This window comes from Rhincodon typus, chromosome 2 (assembly GCF_021869965.1).
Source record: "Rhincodon typus isolate 14 chromosome 2, sRhiTyp1.1, whole genome shotgun sequence".
NCBI lineage: Eukaryota > Metazoa > Chordata > Chondrichthyes > Orectolobiformes > Rhincodontidae > Rhincodon > Rhincodon typus.
In genome coordinates this window covers 7056089-7076568 of record NC_063333.1, presented here as the reverse complement: position 1 = coordinate 7076568, position 20480 = coordinate 7056089, and the positions used below count along the sequence as shown (strand labels likewise).

Genomic DNA, 20480 nt, shown 5'->3' with positions numbered 1-20480 from the left:
GACACTTTTGAATGGAGTGACAGGGCAGAGCAATCTGGAGAAGAGTTTCAGAAGGCACTGGCATCGTGACTGAAAGACAGACCTCTGATGGCAATGTAAGGAAAGCAAGGCGCAAACTGCAAATGAGTGTCAGGCAAGCAAGGTCACAGGCTCAGACACTTGAAATCATCCACATAAGAAGGCTTTGCAAGTTAAGATATTTTGTACTTGTGTTATGAGTTTAACAATGAGTGGATATCCATGATATTTCATGCCTTGCTATACATATAAACAACATCCCTCTTGAAGCTTGCTCAATTCATGTTAATTTAAATACTCAGGTCCACTCCCAAGAATTTCTTAATTGTTAAGAATGAGGAAAAACGTTTCCTCCTGTCCATAAAAATAAGTTATATAAACTGAACTCCATCTGTAATTGTTAGTTGATCAACTGCTTTATAAAAGGAACTGGACAACATATGTCAATTCCCTGGATTTCCCAATTGAGGTGGCTCCACAAAATCCCAGTCTCCCTGAGTTGATAATCATTGCGAATTGTGCAGAAACCACGCAGTCAAGGAAAAAAAGTCTAATGCATGATGTTAAAATAAATTCAGTTCCTTTTGCATTATTTGTCCAACATAAAACAATCTGATGACAAAACAGTCTGATCTCAGTTTCAAACAGAAACATTCCAGAGAGGATTTTATGGAGATATGTATACATACATATGATAAATAATTGAGTATTGGATAAGATAACACAGAATGCGAAAGGTATGTTTAGGACAAATGTGTCCTAAATATAACTGGAACAGAGGATGGTTGAGACAAGTACATTGAGCTAACTTAAGAAAAGCTAGATTCTGTAATAGGGAAGTAGCAAGGTTGACATTTAGGATGTTTAGGCTGAAGGGTGTTGTCATCCAAAAGATCTAATTTCACACTTCAAATATTTCTGTTTAACCAAAACAGGTGAATTTTGTCAGCATAATGGAATGGAATATTTTGTTACAGACCATCAGCACCATATCTCTTATGAAAAGCATAACACAGATTGGGTCCAAACTGAAACAACTTGATGAGAATATGCCAGGGAGAAAGTATTTTTGCCAACCAATTTTCACCGACTAATGGTACCCTTTATCAGCGTTTCTTTCTCTCTAGCATATTATCAGCTGTCACTTTGCCTAATGGTCATTCTCCCTCACTGGGCTCCATCTCCGCCTATCCACACTCCTCCTGTCCCCCCACCAGCCCACCTCACTCCTATCTTCAGCATATATACTACATTATCCTGGTTAATATCAAATCTGAGGAAGGGGCATTGGACTCAAAATGCCAACTCTGCTTTCTCTCTGCAGAAGCTGCCAGACCTGCTGAGTTTCTCCAGCAATTTATATTTTTGTTTCAGATTTCCAGCATCCTCAGTTCTTTGTTTTATTATAAATATTTATTATATTTGCTATAAGTGGACAGCTTGCAAACGAGCAAGATCATCATCAGCATAGAATCACTACAGTGTGGAAACAGGCCCTTTGGCCCAACAAATCCACACCGACCCTTGGAGCATCCTACCCAGATCCATCCCACCACAACTCACCTAATCTACATATCCCTGAACACTACGGGCAATTTAGCATGGCCAATCCACCTAGTCTGCACATTTTTTGGAATGAGGGGGGAAACCGGAGCTCCCGGAGGAAGCCCACGCAGACACGGGGAACGTGCAAACTCCACACAGACAGTTGCCCGATTGTGGAATCGAACCCGGGTCCCTGGAGTTGTGAGGCAGCAGTGCTAAACACTGAGCCGCCGTCCCGCCCCAAAGTTTGATGAACAAAGTTTGGACAAACTTGTATTTAAGTTTGCTACAGACCTTTGAGTTGATTAGAATTAAGGACCTTCGCAAAGAGCAGAGGTCTTGCATCCAGTGGTCTGGGCTACGAATCGAATCCAATTCCACAAGAACCACTGATTTCAGAACTCTGTGCATTATACCAACCTCTAGTTTAAACCAGAGTACACAGCAGAGTCATAAACTTTGCAAATGTGGCTCAGTTTAGCAAACATTTTTTGCTGCATATTTAGTCACAGATTAACTTGAACTCTTATTTCACAAATAGAATGTGATTATTGCACTAATACCTCAGGTCCCTCATAGCTACAAGATTGCAATGGAGCAAAGTTAATCTATATTTGATCCACTGAAATACTGTGACTCAGCTGCTGCCAACATTCCAGATGTAGTTTAGAACAAAAATTTACAAAAATATATGGGGAATGAGGGAACTCTACGGACAAAGCAGTCCATTTGATTGGCACCACATCCACATGCATCCAACTTCCTCCACCAGTGACACTCAGTAGCAGCTATGTGTATTGTTTGCAAGATGCGCTGCAGAAATTCACCAAAGATCTGAAGACAGCACCTTCCAAAGCCACAATCATTTCCATCCAGAAGGACAAGGGCAGCAGATATATGGGAACATGACCCCCTGCAAGTTCCACTCCAAGCCATTCCCATCTGACTTGGAAATATATTGCATTCCCACAGTGTCGCTGGGTCAAAATCCTGGAATTCCCTCCCTAATGGTATTGTGGGTCTATCTGTAGCACATGGCCTGCAGTAGTTCAAGAAAGCAGCTCAACTCATCTTTTCAAGGACAATTAGGGATGGCAACAAATTCCAGTCATCCAGCGACCACCACGTCCCACGAGTGAATTAAAAACAAAACTGATAGTGAGACTATTAAAATGATGCAGGAAAATGACTTACTTTCTTTCTGCCCAGTGCAATTTTAAATTAAAGTTCCAGGTATACTTGCTCAGGGCTGCAGGGCCCTAAACTGTATCATCCAGGCCTGACTGCCACGTTAACCACAGCCTTGTGTGAGCAAACACGCATGTTTCTCCAATAAAGAAAAAATAATGTGGATGCTGGATATCTGAATTAGGTTGCTAAGAGCATTCACTGCACTTGATACATTAACTCTGTCCTCTTTACACAGATGCTGCCAAGTTTCTCCAGCATTTTCTGTTTTCATCTCATGTTTCTCTGGTTGGGTAAACTGGACAGACACAACAGTCAGAACCTATACTGATTATTTTTTCCTCCTCATAGGCCAGGAGGAAGAAAAGTACTCCTGAGCAGCTCATGGAAACCTTGAACTGTTGCCCCTCCCACAACCTTCATCATCTTCTCCGATACACTTTGCCTTACACTGCAGTCTGTTCCCATAGAACATCACAGCAGTCTCCTGAAATCCTGCTCATGACAACCTCAGTCATTTCAGACAGGAACCCCCACCAACAGAATATAACTGATGTCTCTACATTAAATTGGCCTGGCCCTATCGATTGTTATGTTCCAGTCCAGGTGCTAGTATCAACCATATATCATCTTACCACAATCAGCTTCAGTATCTTGCATTATAACGAGTGATTACTACGTACAAGCTAAAAGTGCTAAAGTAGAAAATTAATTCAACAGCAGCCAGATAATTTGGATGCACAGATCACAACATATTTTTTCCATTGACAATGCCAAGTATAAATGAACTCCTTTGACCAGAGTGAAGTGTGCTCCCTCAGCAACTGAGGTTATATTACAATATCATTCAAAGGGAGGTAATGGCCTAGTGGTACAACCACTGGACTATTAATCCAGAAACTCCACTAATGTTCTGGGGACTTAGGTTCAAATGCCGACATGGCTGATGGTCGAATTTGAATTCAATAATAATCTGGAATTAAGAGTCTAATGATGACCATGAAACCATTGTTGATTGTCAGAAAAACCCATGTGATTCACTAATGCCCTTCAGAAATTCTTCAGAGAGAAAGCTGCCATCCTCACCTGGCCTGGCCGACACGTGACTCCAAACCCACCGCAATGAGGTTGATTTTTAACTGCCCTCTGAAATGGCCTAGCAAGCCACTCAGTTCAAAGGCAACTAGGAATGGGAAAAAATGCTGGCTAACCAGTGATGCCCGCATTCCACGAATGAATAAGGCATTTATTAACTTCCAGCTTTGTAAAGGGAGCGTTGGTGTACCACGCCATGACCACAACCCCTTCTTTCAGCTCCATCACATGATCCATCACCAGTCCTGCTCCAGCTCATCTGATGCTGAAATCGTCATTCAAGTCTTTATTACTTCCAAACGAAACCACTCCAATGCAATTCAGGCTGACCTCCTTTCTTTTAACCTCCTTAAAACAGATCTCATGCTAAATTCTGCTGCCCCATAATTGACATTGAATAAGAGCATGCCACAATTTTTAAATTTTCATCCTCACATTCAACTTCTTTCATGGCGTCACAATTCCTATCTCTGTAATTTTGTTCATCCCTACAATCATCAAATAATTCTGGCATTCAACCTCAACTACACCTCCCAAATTTCAGTCATTCCCCAGTGACGGCCATAGCTTCAGCTGCTTAGGTTCTAAGCTCTGGCATATCGTCACTCAGCGTCTCTGTCTCTGTACACCACCTTGTTTAAAACATTGGTAAAAATTTAACTTTTTGACCAACTTGACCCATCCTCTCGTTATGTCAATGTTGGAGTTTTGTCTGCTAGTGCTTTTGGGAAACTCTTTGGGATGTCTCACTATATTGAAGGCACTACATAAATGTACACAAAAACAGAAATTGCTGGAAAAGCTCAGCAGGTACATATAAATGTATGTTGTTGATCTAACCCAAATAGTTATCAGAGAAAAGTGCGCTGGCCTGAGCAGAGAGTCATGTGTATGGTTTGACAGTCTAGTCACAGCACAATTGCCAGTTATGTAGTAGTGGTGAGAGTAAGAATAGCTACCTTACGAGCAATCCCCATGACTCCAGGGACCTTAGATATCTGCTGTGCAGCATCAGGTTTATGATTTCTTGCACAATTCTTGTCATTTTTGCATACTTACTAAGCAATCTCCATTTTAACCGAAACAAACTGCACAAACAGCTGTTGTAATCAGTAATTACCACCTCCGCCCTTCACCCTTTTTAATTATTTCGTTTCAGAGGTTCTTTTCTATCTCCACATCTCATTCCTCTGTACACCCTTCATATCTGTGGTCATTCATGATTCTGCAATGGCCCTTCCACATCACTGATCTTATGTAAACAGTTTGGTTTCTGAACGTGATGACCAGCTTGATCAAACATGAGCCGTGGTCCCTCTGACCTTTGATCCCTTTGTATGATGAAGGGTACATTGTTTACAATAGGATTTCTTACCTGGTGAACAGTCCCATCTATCTCAACAGGAACAATGAAATCAGCATTGTTAATAGGCTGTAAATAAACAAAAGGAAGTCATTATACATCACGGTTAAATGTGCAAATTCTAATTCTGTTAGCACAGTTTAACTGCAAACATACAATTTAAACACTCTGTTTGCAGTGGACATTTATTTATATTAATCTCACAGAGAAGATGATTTAAACCTGAGAAACGACATGTTTCAGCATCAACGATGGTTTCCAATCTATTATTTTGCGCGCAGAAATTTAAAGTCACAGCAATTTTTGGAATGTTTTCCAACTCATTCACTGTACATCCTTTGTGCTTGTGATTCAGCTGGCAACAGATAGCTAAATTAAAGTTAACCCATTTCCTCCCAGATCAAGCTATTTTCAAGCACTCCATGGTATTATGTGGATATGCTGTGTCAGCTACAGTTACTGACTTATTCTGAGCTACAACTTCAAAGTTCTTTCCCTCCTGTGAGACCCATGGCTGAACAGTGAATGCGGTAGATTAGTGTTCAACGGCAGGAGTTTTGAAGCTTTATCCACATTTTCAGATTTCTCTCACTACCCTGATCACCGGCTTTCACCAAGTGAGCCTCTCCTCCCTTAGGAGTCGCTAGCATGATAGTGATAATGTCACCGGACTAGCAATCCAGATCCTCAAGCTAATGTTTGGGTCATGGGTTTCAATCCTACCATAGCAGATGATGAAATTCGAATCCAATAAAATATTTTGGAATAAAAAAAAACAGCCAAATGGTGACCACTGCCAATTGTTGGGAAAACCATGTGGATATCAAAATGTCCTTCAGGGAAGGAAATCTGCTGTTCTTACCTGGTCTGGCCTACGTGCAACTTCAGACCCACAGCAACATGGCTGACTCTTAACTACTCTCTGGACAATTAGAGGTGGACAACAAATGCCGACCTAGCCAGTGACATCTATATGAACAAGGTTAAAAACTCGGAAACTAGAGCGCCCCATTTACCCCTTCCACCCCAATTACAACATCATATAGGCCCCATTTGGAATTTTTAAAAAAAATCATAGAATGGATCTGAACAATCGGAGGCAATTTTGTGCATCAAATCCATACAAGCTCTCAAAAGATCAATTCAGTAAGTCTACCCTTTTCACTCAACCTTGCACTTTTCCCCTCATTGAGAGCTTATTCACTTCCCTTCTGAAAGTCTCACTTGAACCTGCCTCTACCAGACTCTCAGACAGTAAATTCCAAATTCCAAACACTCCTTAGATTTAAAAAAAAATTCCCTATTGTAGTTTTGAACCAATTTAGATCAGCGCCCCTTGGTTCCCAATCCTTCTGCCAATATGAATTGTTCACAGAATCACAGAGTGTTAAGGTGCAAAAGCAGGCCATTCAGTGCATCATGTCTGTACCGACTCTTCAAACGAGTATCATTACCTACTACTAATCTCCTGTTTTTTACCCCAGACTCTTGCACATTATTTCTATCTAAATAATAATCTTATATCTGTTACTCTACATCTACTTTGTCCAGACTTCTTAATGTACAACACCTCAATCAAACCTCAGCCCAGAGAATAAATCCAGCTTCTCAAATCTATGCAGTTAGCTGAATTCCCTTGTTCCTTGAGCCATTCTCACAATTTTTTCTGCACTCTCTTTCTGAAGCCTTAGCGTACTTCCTGAAGTGCATGTGTGTGCATCTTTGTGCATTGTGCTTTTTTTGGCCCAAATACCACACCTCCTACTTGACCCTCAAATAAAAGCAAGATACTGCAAATGCTGTGAATCTGAAGCAAAAACGGAATGTTTGAGAAACTCAGCAGATCTAGCAGCATCTGTGGAGAGCGAAACTGAGTTAAAGTTTCAAGACCAGGATGAACTCTGTTTCTCTCACCATGGATGCTGCCAGCCTTGCTGAGTTTCTCCAGCTTTCACTGCATCTGACTCCTAATTAACCCTCGTATTCCTTTCTCCCTCCTGTGTTTTCCCAGCTTATCCTTAAATGTATTGTACTATTCACCTCAGCTACTTCATGTGATGTCAAATTCTACATTCAAGACACTTCTCCAAATGACTCCTTGCACTGGTCTCTCCACAAGCAGAAACATCTTCTCTACATCTACACTGTCAAAATTATAAAGGTTACTGTTCAACATCCTCTTTTCTAGGATCCACAGCCTATACAATATGTCCTAATTGGTATAACTACTTGATTCTGGCATCATTCTTGTAAAACTTCTAATAGCCTGTACTTTTGTCCTCTACCAACCTTTCAGAACAACTAAGGACCAGCAACAAATCAGAAACAGAACCAAGGCCATTCAGCTTATTGGGCCAGTCACACCATTCAAAAAGATTTTGTGATAGCACATCTCTGCAGGTGTGACTTGGATATAGATCTTTTGTGCTACAAGAGCCCCCCACATTCTACCATTCAGTAAAATCTTGGCTGATTTGTGTTTCAATACTATATACCTGCTAATCTGCCTTGCACACTTTGACAGCATCCCCTGCATCCCAAACACAAAGTGAACAAATGGTTAAATATGTCTTTTTTTTAAAAAAAAGATGTGATTTATTTGTGGGATGAATGTTAGTCTCTGCTCTTTATTTTTTGGATGCTGTCAGGCGGCATGGTGATCCCCTTGATTGGGACTCAGTCTAACTGAGACAATATTTCTGGTGATTCAGCACTCCCACAGTAACACAGAGGAGGATACACCTTGCTCAGACTCAGATCAGCAAGGTTCAAGCTCTCAAACCTGAAGGAGCTGCCAACTGAAGGAAGAGGGTCAGACTTATGCTTACTGGATCTGTGAAGACAATTTATCCACTGCTCTTACCACTAGAGGGCAGGGGTGACGGGCAGGAGAGGAACAAATTCCTGTGTAAACTTTAGTCTTTTCTCAAAGTATGACGGATTCAGTAAGATAGATGGTGAAAAGATATTTCCACTTTCAGGGGAAGCCAGACTGGAAGCCATAAAGGCAGTTACTAACAAATCTAAAAGGAATTCAGGAGAAACTTTTTCACCAAAGAATGGCTGGAATGTGCAACGCACTACCACCACCTGGAATGATTAACAAAAATAGCACAGATGCCTCTTAAGGGGAATCTAATTAAGTATATGGGAGAGAAAAATTAGAAGGGACTATCAATAGGATTAGGCAATAGGGTGGGAGCAGGTTTGCGTACAGCACAAGTACCAGTGCAGATCAGCTGCGCTGAACAGCCTGTTTCTGAGCTGTGCATTCTATAAAGGTTTAGCTTCACAGTTCTTTCAGTTGCATAAAAAGGTTCAAACAGTAGAAATGGAACTTTGGATCCATCTCTGCATGTAGCATGCATCAGTGCGCCTAAACAGCTGAACTGCTAAGTAAACAAGAGACTGACCAAACATTTATAATTTTCCAAAGTGCAGACTGTGTGGTTATGACAGCACAGGGCCACACACAAAAAAAAAATGAACTGTTGCTATGCAAGAGAAACCACGTGAGGGCGTCCCATACAACAGCTGAGAGAAGCAGGCTCCATGGTACATAGCTGGAAAATAGCCAATTCTGCAGGATTTTCACGTAACTATATAATGGCAGCTAAATGTTTAACAGGAAGGGTGTTCAGTCAGTTTGTGTAAGCCGAGTTTCCAACACCATGGAAGTATTTGAAGTGATTTTTTTCAACAATGCTCAACATGATAGAGGCTGTTGCTTTGGGTGTTTTAGACAATTATTTGATAGGACAGATAAAGAGAAACTATTTCCTCTCATGGGGCTGTCTTGAATAAGGGGACATACAATCTTAAAACTGGAGGTAGGCAATTTCAGGGATTGTCAGGAAATGCTTCTTCACACAGTGGAAATCTGGAATCTATTCCCCAAAATAATTCAGATTAGAAATCCAGTAGAAAATTTAAAAAAAAAGTGATATATTTTTGTTATGCAAGGGCATTAAGGGATATGGAACCAAGACAGATAAATAGAGATGAGATACATATCTGTAATTAATCTAACTGAATGCTGGAACAGGCTGAATGAACTTCTCTTGTTCCAGACTATACACCTCTGAGCTCCCCAATCAAAAGTAGTTGGATGTTTTAAGGAATGGTAGTTTTAAAAGATAAAAATGTGAATGTGGTCTCTGTAAGGACTAATTCATTGAAATGAAGACTGCTCATGCCAAGTTTCTAAAGCTAAATGGTTTTCAGCACAGCATCATTCCTAAAAACAGCATGTCTGAGACTGATCACAGGCATGAGTCCACATCCCACTTCCTTGACATTATTCATGGCCACTCCAGTGCACTACTGATATGCGGATTAATGTGGAGTTCATTACCACATGGAGTGGTCATAGATGCACATGAAGAATTCAAAGATGTATTCACAGGATTAGACTAAGAAGGATGTTTGGAGGCTTTTATAGAACACAAAACATTGTCAAAGACTAGTTGGGCCGATTGGTCAGTTTCTATGCTGCAAGTTCTGTGGAACAAATTGCAGTGACGAGAGGAGTCAAATGTATAAGTGGAAAATGGTCAAGGGGTTTAAAATAATGCAACAAATGAAAGGAACTCATCAAGGATGTACATTAAGATATCAGCTTGGCTCAATGATTCTTGCCTCTGAATCAGAATACTGTGGCATGTGCAGTGAAGTACTGAGGTTGAGATATTAACCCAAAGCTCTACATCTGCCTCTCAGCTTGAAGAATTTCCCATGTCACCAGTGCAAGGAAAAGAAATGGAATTTCCCTTAGTATCTTGGTCAATACTGATTCCTCACTGAGCATCAGAGAAAGTAAGATAATCGCATCATTTTTGCGGGAATTTATTGTGAACAATTTGTAAAGCAGGGAACATGACAACCAATGTAACTACTACAGAAAATATAAGTTTTTTTTTTCATTTCTAGCCCACAGCAAGCCAACCACGTGCATCGGTCCTGAATCTGACCTCAGCATTTCAGTTTGATTCACCATTCATAACGCTTCCCAGCAACATATCTCTGCTGGTTTAAGAGATACTGAGTCCTAGAGTAATACAGCAGTGAAGAGGCCCTTTGGCCAATTAAATCTGCACCAACTCAAGACCTACCTTCCAGCAATTGGCCCAAAGCCTTGAAAATTATGACATGGCAAATGCTCATCCACGTACTTTTTAGTTGTAAGTTTCTGCACCTCTACTACTCTCCCAGGCAATACATTCCAGACGGTGGTTGAAGGTCTCTGGGTGAAAAGATTTTTCCTCAAATCCCACTAAAACTCCTGCCCTTGCCTTAAAACTATGCCCCCTTGTTATTCAAGACAATAAAGAGGAACAGCTGCTTTCATCCAACCTGGCCAAACCGTTCATAATCGTGTACAGGTCCCCCTCAGCCTTCTCTGCTCCAAAGAAAACAAACAAAACATATTCAGCCTCTTTTCATAGCTAAAATGCTCCAACCAGAACTGCACACAGTCCTCCAGCTGTGGCCTAACCAAAGTTTTGTAGAGCTCCAGTACAACATCCCTACTTTTACAATCAATGCCACTACTGATAAAGGCAAGTATCTCACATGCCTTGTTAACCAGCCTATTAACCTGTCCTGCCACCTTCAGGGATCTATGGGCAAGCACCCCAAGATCCCTCAGTTCCTCTGAGTTTCCTAGAATTGTACCATTTATTGAGTACTCCCTTATCTTGCTACTTCTGTAAAGTGTGTGGTGATACATTTTGGAAAAGTTAAATTCCATCTGCCACTGATCTGCCTATCTGGCCAATCTGTCTATATTTTCCTGTAACCCAAGACCTTCTTCCTCACTGTTAACTATCCGGCCAATCTTTGTGCCATCTGCAAACTTATTTGTCATTTCCCCCCCCACTCTTATCCATATTGTTTATATATATCACAAACAATAAGGGACTCAGCACTGCAGCATGCCACTGGATATCGAACTCCAGTCACACAATCAACCCTTCTACCACCCGTCTCCTACCACTAACCTAACTTTGGATTCATTTGCCACGTTACCTTGGATGTCATGTGCTTTCACCTTCTTTATCATTCTCCCATGTGGGATCTTGTACACTTTGCTGAAATTCATATAAACTACTTCAACTGCCCTACCCCATCTACAGGGCAGGCACAACAGCACAATGGTTAGAGGGCAGTATGGTGGCACAGAGGTTAACACTGCTGCTTCACAGCGCCAGGGTCCCAAGTTCAAACGTAGCCTCAGGTGGATGTGTGGAGTTTGAACATGCCCCTTGCACCTGCATGGGTTTCCACTGGGTGGTCCAGTTTCTTCCCATAGTCCAGAGGTGTGCAGGTTAGTGGATTGACCATGCTGAATTGCCCTGTAGTGTCAGGGATGTGCAGGCTAGGTTTAGTAGCCATGGTAACTGCGGCACTACAGAGAAAGGGTGGGTATAAGTGGGATGCTCTTCAGATTCAGATGGTGCAGATTTGAATGGCCTCCACCCGCACTGTAGGGATTCTATGATACATACCTCCTTGAAAAATTCGATCGAACCTGTCTGACCAAGCCACACTGACTATTCCTGATCCGCCTTTGCATTTCTAAGTCGAGATTAATTTGTTCCTTCGGAGTATTCTCCAATAGTTTCCCTGTCACTAATGAGAGACTCTGTCTGTAATTCCCTGGTTTATCTTTATCACCCTTCTTGAAAAGTGGGACAACATTAGCTGTCTTCCAGTCCAATGGCACCTCCCCTGTGGCCAGAAAGGAATTAAAAATTTGATCAGAACTGTAGCAATTTCCTCCTACAGTAGCATGGGATACAAGTCAACCAGACCTGGGGATCTATCCAATTCCAAACCTGCCAAAACCTCGGATACCTCCCTACTCCTTAAGGCAATCCGCTCAAGAATCTCAGTCCTCTTCCCTAAATTTTGTATCTGCATTGTCCTCCTCCTGAGTGAAGACAGAAGTTAAGTATTCATTTAACAACCTTCCAAAGTCCTCTAGCTCCATGCACAGATCTCCCCCTTGGTCCCTAATGGGCCCTACTCTTTCTCACTTGCCCTTAATATACTTGTAGAATATCTTGGAGTTCTCCTTAATTTTACCTGCTATTGTTTTTCCATGGCCCTCTTTGTTCTTCTGTTTTCCTGAGATTCCAACCTGCACTTTCTATTCTCCACAAAGGCCGAAGTAAATGTGCTGCCTTTGCCTTCTTATCCAAACCTGAATATTCTTAGACATCCAAGGTTCTCTGCGCTTCCTGCTCCTACATATCACTTAAAGGGATCACAAACAAGATTGAGCAACAGGGTCAAATTTTAAAAGTGCTTGTTATGATCATTTTCCAAAATTTGTTGTTACATTAAACTCCCTGCCTAACAGCACTGTACATACACCAAATGGACTGCAGCAGTTCAAGAAGGCAGCGTCAAGGGCAACTAGGGATAAGTAATGAATGCTGGCCGAGCCAACAATGACCTCGTTCCAGAAATGAATTAAAAAAAAGAGACACTTTGATAGCCTTCCCTTCACACAATCAACTCACAGAACACTTTCCATAACCCATAAAAACCTATCACTGTTTGTAGGAGAGAAGAAAAAAGTCAAATGCAACATTTTATTCACCACATCAAAACAAACTGGCCACATGAAACTATCCACTTAGAGTATCTGGTTTTGTAGATACTGACAAACATCAGGTTGTAAACAGAAGCTTTAGTGTATTTCAGTCATCCAAGATCCTAACTTACCAAAGCCCAGGTTTACTTTTGCTCCCAACAAAATGAATTCTTCGTGAAGCATAACATGGTGAAAGTAAACAGTTCTATATTGCAATAACAATGTAAGGCAAACATTATCCACTGGTTCACCTATTGAAAGCAAGTGACCTGAGTGTGCCAACTGGAGTATCTTCACTCTACAGCAAAATACTCACTACCAACATCACTAATTTACTGTCTACACAACAGGGACTTTAAATCTTCATACAACCGGGTGTCATTCTGTATTTAAATTCAGTCATCACACAATAAAGATGTGAGAGCAGGTGCCCCGAAACCCAGGCAAGCACGTCCCATTATTCTGTGAGCACGGGTTTATTTTACTTCAATTCCCTCCAATTGCTAGCTGGTAGTCAACTGATATTGCATGAGCTGCTCTTTTGCAGGACAAAGGAAACTGAATGAAATCTTTTGTTTAAGTGCAGGAGAGGCCTTTCCCCTTCCCTTTCTGGTGATTTCCTTTTACATTGTCAATTCAGAAACAGCTAAGTACTGGAGAATGGAAGTGCTTGAAATCAAACAAATGACAATGTCAAACAAGTAAGTTAAGCACTTCCCGGTCACATCAGGAAAAGCCAAACAAAGAGGTAGAGTGCCCTTTACTTTTGTATCATCAATGCAAAGCCTCGGATGATGACTCCCTATGTTCCATTGCCAGCACAATCCATCCTGTTAGCATCCTGATTGCAAGTTTAAGTTCAAAATATTTTGGAACTGCAGTGCACACCTAACTCTGCCAGGGCTTGTACTATGAACACTAGCCCCAAAAGCAAAGCAGCATTTTCATATTATTCTTGTGTATGGGCTGAATTTGAATACAGGTCCAAAGACATTAGCATGAACCAATGCAAAAGCCTTTTCAGACACTAGCGTTTGAACATGAAATTATTCAAGTAGCTTACACTTTTGTATAGCACAGGAGGCCATTCAGCGCATCCTACCTGAGCCAGCTCTTGGAAATGGAAAGAACTGTTCAACTATTCCTATTCCTTCTTGCTCTTTCCCCAAGTATCCATAAAAGTTGTCCTTTTCAAGTATACACCCAAATCTCTCTCTCTGGTTCTTCCCATCTTGCCCATTGAGAATACTATCCTCACACAAGAACGTAGTGAAGTTACCAAAATGACCATTTGAGTAGGCTAAACATTTTAAATTATAAAAGTATCATGCTAAAATAAATTTGGCAGTCTCTATTTTAGTGACATGCTCTTAATTACTTCTCATGCATACCATCTCCGCCTCAAAACAGAGTTAAGATTGATAATGTGGATTTGTATGCTTTAACTTAAAAAGATACTTGAGTTAAAGAAGAACACAAAGAATGAACAAAGAACTTGCAGTACCTTAAAGGAACTATGTACTAAGGTTTCATCTAAGTCGATGACTACACATTTCTTTCCAACATCAGATACTCTCATCTCTGGTAAGAGGAATTTGGCCGGAGGCTAAAGGAGAAAAGAAAACAAAAGGCAAACACAAACAAACAAAAAAAACAGGATTGAAATTACAGGACATATATTGTCATAACACTGTAGAACATGTGTGCAATTTTGCAGAAATGAATACCCTGGTTCAGATAGGCTGCAGAATTAATTACTTCATTCACAAAAATACATCAGGCCCATTAGTGTGAATCTCTTGGTATGATGGTTCAGTCTCTGTAACACACACCTAGAATCTGTTGCTAGATTTCAGGACGTTTCTCATCAACTGCCTAAGAAGAGTTTTAGAAAAAATAATTATCTGAAACTCATCACTAGACTTTTAAAGAACTAACACTAAGTTATTTTCGGATTGTTACTGTTCCGTCCACAGTTCTTTCTTTAGGTTTGTTTCCCAGGATCAGAAAACCATCAGCTACCTCTATAAAGGCCACAGTTGATTCAACTCAATCATCCAATATTGTGAGATACATGAAAGAACATTCATGTAATTTCAACTACCTTCCATTTTCTCCCATCCAATACATTCCACCCAAAGTGGAAAAGAACTTCATGGACCGAGTCTGGGAATTTACTGGACAAAATGCACTGGCATGGATCTCTATGCAGGCTCTCTGTGCACATTCCACTGACATGCTAACATTCTGGCTTTATACATTAGTAGTATTGAGCGCAGATCTTAATATTTAAGATCGCTCCCCCAAACTAGATCACTTGTTTTAAAAACTAAATTAGGCAACATTGTCCCTTCTCCTACGTCCCTGAAAGCACCAACTCATAAGTCTCTAGATACAGTTTGCCTTCTGGAACTCCAATCTCAGTATTCATTGTCCTCTGTCAGTGCCCAACAAGAGTACTGGAGGTTACTATATCACAAAACACTGAACAGCTAAACCCATTCCCTCTTCACCTGGCATCCACACAATGACACCTCCCAGTAGCAATCTTTTGCAAGTTAAGGAGCGAAATGCCAGGACAATTTTTCCATCTTACACGTCAAATCCAGGGACATAGAGTTGTTGCAACCCAGCACTTACAACAGACTCCATGGTCCAGATACTCACTGAGCCATTGAGTGAGTCTGCAGTATTGTCATGGGAATGTACGATCAGAAGGAATCAGTTAATACTGCTACAGAATTAAATTTTACAAACAAACATTAATTAGAAATCTCAACATGGAGAGGAGCGGGCAGGATTAATTTTGTTTTCATGATGAGGACTACTTCCCAACAATTTATGCACATGTAGGCATATTTGCCAAGAGGTAGGAAGAACATTCTCTGAGTTTCAGATAGTAATGACCACCTGTGCAAGAAAAATCAAAATTATACAGTTAGGGTTTATCAGATATTTACGTTTAGTGTTTTGTACATTATTGATTCAATTTCCAACTAAATGTTTGAATGCTCCTACTTCTAAAATGTTTTAATCTTTAAAGCCATCCTGCCTCCCCAATCTTTTCCTTTTTGATTTGTCTTCCAATATTCCTAGCTTCGCTTGCACTGCTCCTATTCTACTTCTCTCTGAAATATAAGTAGAGAGTGCAATTCTTTCCAAGGGTATTAATCAAAATGTGATATTAGGATAATCTTGATATGACTATTAGTTTCCTGACCGTAGAGATTCAATAACACCAAATCTGACTTAAACTCCATTAAGGCCAGGATAGGCTTTGTAAGATTCGATCATCCATCATCCAGCTAATACAACTTCCAAAACAGAAAAAACACTTTTTAACCTGCTTTTGAGTATGGTCTGGAGAAACACTGGGGAAAACTCTGTATATCCTGTCAAAGCATATGAATTGAAATAACAAGGGGTTTCATTCTAAAATCATGGGAAATATTTCAAAGTGAAACTGAAGAATGAAAAGTATCCAATTAACTTATAACCTTGTCTTTAATTATCGTTCTTTTAGTAATTGTATCAATGCACCTTGGATTTTCCATTTTAAGTAATTATTGTCATCAAGGCTAACCTTCAAATAATTGTGCTGAGCAGATCAGCAGGAATAAATTCAATAAATGAAATCAGAGCCTTGATATCAAAATAATAAGCAACTTAAAAATCCTAATGAATCACTTCTAAATCATTTTTTGCTTCAATAATAATTATTTTAATCTGCAGACAGATTTAAACACTAATTTCAGCAGAATGATGGCCAGATCCAAAAAAACAGCCTTGCAAAAAAAAACTGCTCCTGACATAGGGAGGTTTTAATAATGTGACAGAATCTACACATTTATTATTCAGCTTAACAATAACAAGAGACGGTACAACTTAAACACCGGCATTTCACAGTGACTGAGTACAGCACACTAGAACAGTGCTTCCTTCTCTTATCCACCACTGATCGATCTTTTTCCTACATACATTTAGGAAAATATCTTAATTGCAACCAAATTCTAGTTGTGTTGTTTTGAAGGGTCCAATTCCCAAATTACAAACTTATACCATGCCATTAACCAAACAAATATCCAGCGTGATTAGTGTAGATAGTCGCGGCCAATTGCTGTTTTATATGAAAAAAATTCTAAAATTAAAAAAAGACAGATAAAAAAGAAGCCAATGCATGACAGGCAGAACGAGGAGGGGAGAGCTTGAAACACAGGCTGCAAATCACTTCTTTGTTTCTCTTCATACAGAGTGACTGGTCACGTGGCAAATCTGCCATTGTGTAGGTGGTCATATGGCAGATCCACTAGCTGTGCAGTGGTCAAATTATAGCAAGGCCAGCAGCCGCATTGACACCCCCATCCTCGCTCTTGGAAATGATGAGAGATTTGAACAAAGTACTTCTAGGCAAAAGAAAGGAAATACCAGGTTAATGTAGTGTCAAATAAATCACATATTTAAAGCACAGTGCTGTGGTAGACCTTGATTACCATCACTCCACAGGTAGTTAAGCTTGTTTACAATCATGCAGCAGTTAAATGATTGCAATGTATACTGCTGTACATTGGGTTATCCAGACTCAAATAATCTGAGTGTACCACCCACAAGCAGTATGAAAGCATGCAAAAAGAATATAGCAGAAAATGAAATAATAATACATACACTGGGGCTGGGGGTGACCTGTACCTGGTCAGACTGGAGAACGAATAAACAAGACAAAAAAGACAAAGAAAAATCCTCGTCAATATGCAGCATAAGAAATTAATAAGGAAAGAAAATAAAATTAACCAAAGTTGAAGCTGCCTCCTAATAATCCACCATTATATGATTGAACTATACACAGGTATAGCAGAGAGTTTTGCCCAGTCAGATTTTCTCTTCTGTCCATCACTGATTACTGGATTTAAGTGTGGGTGCAGAACTGAAGACTGTGTGCTGTAGAAAGCTCAACCTGAGGAAAGCTCCATTTAAACTCTACCAGTGGTATCACAGTGACAGAGTGCCCAACTCTCAGCTGGATTCAGATTCATAGGTTTACTTTTACATCAGAGCATTAGTGAATTCTAACAGAGGTAAAACAATTTAGTCAGTACAAATTATTGCATTGCTGAATCCAGAAATGGTCTAAACATCTGTGCATTTACATTGTTCAAGTTACTTTTGAACAGAAAACTAACAAGAGCTTCATGTCCAGTTGCACAGTCAATTCAGGTGATGAGATGGAAGGAGGAGGAGGAGAGCTGGAAAATGGAAGACAGAAGAACAGCAAAGAGAGCAAAAGGGGATGGGAAGGAAAGAATAAAAACGTAAATGGAGAGGAGATGGGTAAAGGGAGAAAGGAAAAGAGAGTGGGGCAAGAAGTTAAAGACTGGGAGAGAAGAACAGAAGGAGATGTGGGAGGGAAAGTAGGGAGAAGAGGTGGTAAGAAGAGATGAGAATGAAAGGTGGAGGGGAACAGCAGACAAGAGTTAACGTGATAGAAAACTGTGCAAAAAGGAGGAGGAAGAGAGAAAGAAAAATCGAAAAGAGGAAGGTTGCTGGTAGGGAGGTAGGGTGAAGACAATGATGTGAATCCAGTTAACGAATCTTGCTAGCTAAAGCTAATTATAATCAATGCTAGGCACTTTTTTAGATTTAAAAGATGTTAAGATGTTTTAAAAATTTGATAAACTTGATATCTGTTTCAGATATGAGCCTGCAATTTTTAGAAGGGGTTGAAAAAAGCCAACTCACAATAAACTGCAAAAGAACTGTGTTTTCCCCCCAGTGATCTTTCCAAACATGTAGTTGTTTTTGTTAGAAAACTTCTCAAGAGTTTAAATTACACAGTACTGGCAGTTACTGGGGGGCAGCACGGTGGCTCAGTGGTTAGCACTGCTGCCTCACAGTGCCAGGGACCCAGGTTTGATTCCACCCTCGGGCAGCGGTCTGTGTGGAGTTTGCACATTCTCCCCGTGTCTGCGTGGGTTTCCTCCGGGTGCAAAGATGTGCAAGCTAGGTGGATTGGCCATTGCCCGTAGCGTTCAGGGATGTGTAGATTAGGGGGATGGGTCTGGGTGGGATGCTTCGAGTGTCGGTGTGGCCTTGTTGGGCTGAAGGGCCTGTTTCCACGCTGTAGGGATTCTATTCTACGATTCTATGAGTTACATCTCAGCTGCAACATACATATAACTATGATCTTGTCTGTCCTAATGAAGAATCCCATCACTTAAAGTCACCAAAAGTCAATGCAAGAACAAGTAGACATCCTATGCAAGAAACAGCTCAACAAGACTTGGCAATGAGCACAAACATCAGAAGAGGCTCAACTTACAGGGTAAAAACAAAAGGCAAGTTTCTGATTGCCTCCACGAGCAGCAGCCTAACTGCACAGCTGTTCCAAGGATTTCAATAACAAATACCTAAGGGGACAGGCACTATCTACATTTTGGATAAATGCTTTAAAGCATCTAAGTTATCATAAGGAACAAGACTGCTTTCAGATTAACAGAAGAGCCTACTTTTTTAAAGAAACAGAAGAGATATTTTCATCTCTGGGACTGTTCAAAACTAGGGATCATAAATCACAATTATAATGGTGCAGAAAGAAGCCATTCAGCCCATTCATTGTGTCTGCAATGGTTCTCCAAACCAGTATTAAAAATTGGTGCCAATCTATTGCCTTTTACACATAACCTTGCACAGTTTTTTGATTCAAGTAATCATCTAATGTCCTCTTGAATGCCTCAATTGAAGCTGCCCTGCTGTACTTTCAGGTAGTGCATTCCAGATCTGAATCACTCACTGTGTGGGAAAGTTATTTTTTGCATGTCGCACTTGCTTTTTTTGCAAATCACTGTAAATGTCTCTCACTTTGGTCTCCATTCTTCTACGAGGGGGACAGTTTCTCTCCATCTACTCTGTCCAGTCTTCTCATGACTTTGTAAACCTCCAACAAATCTCCTCTTAGTCTCTCCTCTCTAAGCAGAAGACACTTAACTCCTCTAATCTACCTTGGTAACTGATGTTTCCCTTCCCCAGAACAACCTTGTACACTTTTTTGGCACTATTTCCAATGTACTCTCATCCTTCCCGAAGTATGGCACCCACAATTGTGAGATAGTGGAGTAGTAAAGACCTCACCGGACTAGTGACGCAGAATCTCCAAGGTAAGTTTCTCGGGACATGGGCCCAGATACCACCGGGACAAATGGAATATTTAAACATAATAAAAAGCTAGCCTAATGGCGATCACGTAACCACTGTTAATCATCATAAAAATGTTCTATAGGTAAGGAATTCTGCCATCCTTCATTGGTCTGGCCGACCTATGACTTGAGAATCACAGCAATTAGGGAATTAGGTCTTCCTGCTACTGCACCTTTTTTAGAATTGCACCCCTTGTTTTACACTGTCTCTCTGCATCATTCCCACAAAAATGGATCACTTCACTTTTCTCCACATAGGTAACAGATGATGATCAATCTACTCTCACTACCAACTTCTGTTATTTTGCTCTTCTATCAAACTAGGACAGTTGTTAATTAATCAATTAGGGAATTCAGGGGAAATATCTTCATTAGCCCACTTATTCTAAACAGTACCAAAATTTTGAACTTAGGAAACGTTTCATCCTTCAAAGGGGAATTAGATTAAGAGAGAAGATTTGTAGGGCTTTGAGCAAGTAGCAGA

The 20480-nt window shown here is 40.5% G+C and overlaps 1 protein-coding gene across 1 annotated transcript in view; it reads right to left on the bottom strand.

The window, feature by feature from the left end:
• The window catches only part of ctdspla (CTD (carboxy-terminal domain, RNA polymerase II, polypeptide A) small phosphatase-like a), a 52818-nt gene extending 32843 nt beyond the window's left edge, over positions 1-19975 (bottom strand). Inside the window, exons 1-5 of the mRNA XM_048618196.1 lie at positions 19932-19975; positions 17968-18049; positions 17472-17504; positions 14314-14415; positions 5222-5278 (exon numbers count right to left, since the gene is read on the bottom strand). Of these exons, the coding sequence (XP_048474153.1) occupies positions 5222-5278; positions 14314-14415; positions 17472-17504; positions 17968-18049; positions 19932-19975 (318 nt within the window). The remainder of the gene's footprint in view (positions 1-5221; positions 5279-14313; positions 14416-17471; positions 17505-17967; positions 18050-19931) is intronic.
• Positions 19976-20480: the final 505 nt, after the last annotated feature.